General features: G+C 41.0%; 1 protein-coding gene across 1 annotated transcript in view; it reads left to right on the top strand.

Moving 5' to 3' along the window:
• LOC114564284 (bone morphogenetic protein receptor type-2) overlaps positions 1–5,000 on the top strand; it is a gene marked incomplete at its 3' end in the record, with an annotated part of 34,793 nt that overhangs the window by 14,649 nt on the left and 15,144 nt on the right. The window contains exons 5-7 of the mRNA XM_028591540.1: positions 1,496–1,595; positions 1,690–1,781; positions 2,519–2,752. Of these exons, the coding sequence (XP_028447341.1) occupies positions 1,496–1,595; positions 1,690–1,781; positions 2,519–2,752 (426 nt within the window). The remainder of the gene's footprint in view (positions 1–1,495; positions 1,596–1,689; positions 1,782–2,518; positions 2,753–5,000) is intronic.

The following is a 5,000-nucleotide window of genomic DNA, read 5'->3' as shown; positions in this document are numbered from 1 at the left end:
TGTATAGAGCCAGCATATCTCCACCAGACTCCATGTAAATAATCAGGACTTTTAGTGTGTATAGAGCCAGCATATCTCCACCAGACTCCATGTAAATAATCAGGACTTTTAGCGTGTATAGAGCCAGCATATCTCCACCAGACTCCATGTAAATAATCAGGACTTTTAGCGTGTATAGAGCCAGCATATCTCCACCAGACTCCATGTAAATAATCAGGACTTTTAGTGTGTATAGAGCCAGCATATCTCCACCAGACTCCATGTAAATAATCAGGACTTTTAGCGTGTATAGAGCCAGCATATCTCCACCAGACTCCATGTAAATAATCAGGACTTTTAGCGTGTATAGAGCCAGCATATCTCCACCAGACTCTATGTAAATAATCAGGACTTTTAGCGTGTATAGAGCCAGCATATCTCCACCAGACTCCATGTAAATAATCAGGACTTTTAAGCGTGTATAGAGCCAGCATATCTCCACCAGACTCCATGTAAATAATCAGGACTTTTAGCATGTATAGAGCCAGCATATCTCCACCAGACTCCATGTAAATAATCAGGACTTTTAGCGTGTATAGAGCCAGCATATCTCCACCAGACTCCATGTAAATAATCAGGACTTTTAGCGTGTATAGAGCCAGCATATCTCCACCAGACTCTATGTAAATAATCAGGACTTTTAGCGTGTATAGAGCCAGCATATCTCCACCAGACTCCATGTAAATAATCAGGACTTTTATTATCGGAAAACACACTTCATTCAAAGTGGACAGAAACTAAATAAAACTACCAAAAGCCATCTTGGTTCATTTTTCCACTGTTCCAACAATCACCACTCTGGTTTGGTTGAAAAAAAACCTTAATTCACCCATTTACATGTGGAGATATGCTGGCTCTATACACGCTAAAAGTCCTGATTATTTACTTGGAGTCTGGTGGAGATATGCTGGCTCTATACACGCTAAAAGTCCTGATTATTTACATGGAGTCTGGTGGAGATATGCTGACTCTATACACACTAAAAGTCCTGATTATTTACATGGAGTCTGGTGGAGATATGCTGGCTCTATACACGCTAAAAGTCCTGATTATTTACATGGAGTCTGGTGGAGATATGCTGGCTCTATACACGCTAAAAGTCCTGATTATTTACATGGAGTCTGGTGGAGTTTGGTGATGGGGATTTCGGGGCTGTTTGATGTTAAACTAAAAGGATCTTACTCTTTAACTAAAAGGTCTATCTCTGTAGGGATCCATCCCATAATGTTGTCAGACACTTAGAATAATAATGTGAGTCTGTCAGCAGCAACAACAGAACTTTTAGTGACTCTAACTGCTGCTGAACATTAGTCCTGTAGGGTTACGTTACAGCTCGGTTCTGGTTTAATACTGGACCAGTTTTACAGATTGTTGTTCACATCAGTCACAAACATAAGAGGAAATAGAGTCCAGGTTTAAACTACCCTGTAAGTCTATTTGCTACACAGATCCCCAGCCGCTGCGACGGGAGGAGACGGCGCTCATCACCCTGGTAACTGTCGCTATAGCGGCTGTTGCCGTTGTTGCTTTGTTCCTGGGATACCGCATGATGAAAGGTACACACACACACACACACACACACACACACGAGACACATGAGATTAATATTAATAATACTAAACAGTGTATTTGTTGTCTTGCTGTATTCAGGGAAGCAGAAACAGAGTCTTTCGGCTCTGGATGTGATGGAGGCAGCAAACAGTAACACTGCTGTCGACCTGGATCATCTCAAACTACTGGAGGTACACACACACACACACACACACACACACACACACACACACACACACACACACAGTCACACACAGACAGACACACACACACACACACACACACACACACACACACACACACACACACACAGACACAGACACACACACACACACACACACACACACACACACAGACACACACACACACACACACACACACACACAAGCACACACACACACACACACAAGCACACACACACACACACACACACACACACAGACACACACACACACACACACACACACACACACACACACACACACACACACAGACACACACACACACACACACACACACACACACACACACACACACACACACACACACACACACACACACACAGACAACACACACACACACACACAAGCACACACACACACACACACACACACACACAGAGACACACACACACACACACACACACACACACACACACACACACACACACACACACACACACACACACACACACACACACACACACACACACACACACACACACACACACACAGACAAAACACACACACACACACTCTAATTTATATGTTAATAGTTCTAAAGCTCCCTATTCACAACACACTGTCATCTCAGTGTTATTTTAAATACTTAATAAATATATACCATACGTACATATATAATTGAACCGCGAGGATCGCCAGACGAGCCCGTCTCTCTAACGCCCCCCCCCCCTCCTTCCTCCTGGCAGCTGATTGGTCGGGGTCGTTACGGCTCGGTGTTTCGCGGCTTCCTCAACGAGCGCTGCGTTGCCGTGAAAGTCTTCAGCTCGGCCGACCGGCGTAACTACGCCAACGAGCGCTCCATCTACCGCGTGCCGCTGCTGCAGCAGCACGACAACATCGCTCGCTTCCTGGGCGCCGGCGAGAGGCCGGCATCCGACGGGCGGCCCGAGTTCCTCATCCTCATGGAGTTCTACCCACACGTAAGTACCTTAAAGTGCCCATATTATGAAAAAAAAAAACACTTTTTCTGGCGATTTTGGGGGTATTATTTTGTGTCTCCGTTGCTTCCACACGCATACAGACTTGAGTAAGATCCGGTTTCTGAATGTGTCCTGCCTTCAGTCTCCTGGTGAGCTGGTCTACATCTGCACGGCTTTCTACGTAGCCGAAACCAGGGGGCTAACCGCAACCGTTAGCATGCTAACGCTAACATGCTACCTCCATCTCAATAGCAAAGCACTGCTACAACACACACTAGTTCACCATAATCTACCAAAAGAACTACTTCCATGTGCTCCCTGGTTTAGAAGAAGTCTCCCAGCTGATCCTGCCTTGGAACTGACTGAAGTTTCTTTTACTGTCTATGGAGCTAGCTGACATGATCTACATCTGAGCTACTGAGCATGTGCGAGTGCAATCAAAGATAGTACAGAAGAAGAAGAGAAGAGGTCTCACTCTGTAGCTAAAACAGAGACCTGAACACAGGGTGAAAAGAGGAGCTGCAGCAATGTGCAGTACAACTAAAATATGGTGTTTTTTGATAATTTAACCATGTAAACCTATTCTGGTACAACCTCAAAATACAATTATGAACCTGAAAATGAGCAGAATATGGGCTCTTTAATACAGATTTTTTTTTTTTTTGCAGTGGGGGCAGGTCTGTCCGAACAACAATATTATTATATTATTATTATACGTATGAAACGGAACTGACAATTAACTGCAACACAAACAAATATATTTATTTACCTCTATTCACACACAGTCAGGCATATTTCAGTTGTAATTGAGCTGTATTTTTTGAGGAACTATTGGGCCCTCAACATCTACAACAGCTCTACACAATGAATTTTACAAGAAATTCTTCATAGGGAAACTAAAACCCAAAGTATAGAATGATTCTCTTTTATATAGACCTTAGTGGTCCCCTAATACTGTATCTGAAGTCTATTTTATATAGACCTTAATGGTCCCCTAATACTGTATCTGAAGTCTCTTTTATATAGACCTTAGTGGTCCCCTAATACTGTATCTGAAGTCTCTTTTATATAGACCTTAGTGGTCCCCTAATACTGTATCTGAAGTCTCTTTTATATAGACCTTAGTGGTCCCCTAATACTGTATCTGAAGTCTCTTTTATATAGACCTTAGTGGTCCCCTAATACTGTATCTGAAGTCTCTTTTATATAGACCTTAGTGGTCCTCTAATACTGTATCTGAAGTCTCTTTTATATAGACCTTAGTGGTCCCCTAATACTGTATCTGAAGTCTCTTTTATATAGACCTTAGTGGTCCCCTAATACTGTATCTGAAGTCTCTTTTATATAGACCTTAGTGGTCCCCTACTGTATCTGTATCTGAAGTCAATAACCTCTGAATAGTTCTAATACTGTATCTGAAGTTAAATATAGACCTGAGTGGCCCCATTATATGTGCATTATTTATATAGACCTTAGGATCATTAAAAAGGCAACAGTGACTACATTTTTTTGGACAACACTATTTCTGATACCGTGGCGGCAGAAATTTTGCCATGGTGGGCCGCCACTACAAAATCACCATAGAGGAAACACGGCAAATATCTGGGCTAGGATGATATGCTTTTGTCAGGATTTGATTTTTTCAACATATTAGAAATATTCTAGAAATATTGAGTTTGGATAGTATTGATTATTGGGATTTTCTAAGAAGAATGACATCACATGTCCGTCTGCCGTTTATTTACTTCGTAAAGAAGAACATAACCTGGATCTTCTGCTTTTCTGATTCTGCTGTTTCCCTGCAAACACCGGTACCGTAGACACAGAACATATTTGGGTAAATCATTGGTAAGCAAATATATGAAAAATTAATTCTGGGGAAAGAATCAGATCAATCAAAAAATCACCATAGAGGAAACAAAAATACACAATACTATCCATTTGTCAGGATTTGATTTTTTTTTATTACAAATATTCTAGAAATATTATTTGGATAGTGGAAGATTTTTGGGATTTTCAAAAGAATAAATTCTGCAGAATACTTATTTAATTGTGGGTCACCTGAGACATGTGCCTCAGATTCTTGCAAACACCGTGTGTGTGTTTGTGTAAATATGTATGTATATGAAAAATATATAAGAATAGATAGATAAAATAGATAGATAGATATATCTATAGATAGATATACTTGATAGATAGATAGATAGATATAATCTATCTATATATATATATATATATATATATATAT

This window comes from Perca flavescens, chromosome 11, assembly GCF_004354835.1.
Source record: "Perca flavescens isolate YP-PL-M2 chromosome 11, PFLA_1.0, whole genome shotgun sequence".
Taxonomy (NCBI): Eukaryota; Metazoa; Chordata; class Actinopteri; order Perciformes; family Percidae; genus Perca; species Perca flavescens.
Note: the sequence above shows the minus strand (reverse complement) of the source record. Positions and strands in the feature narration are given on the sequence as shown.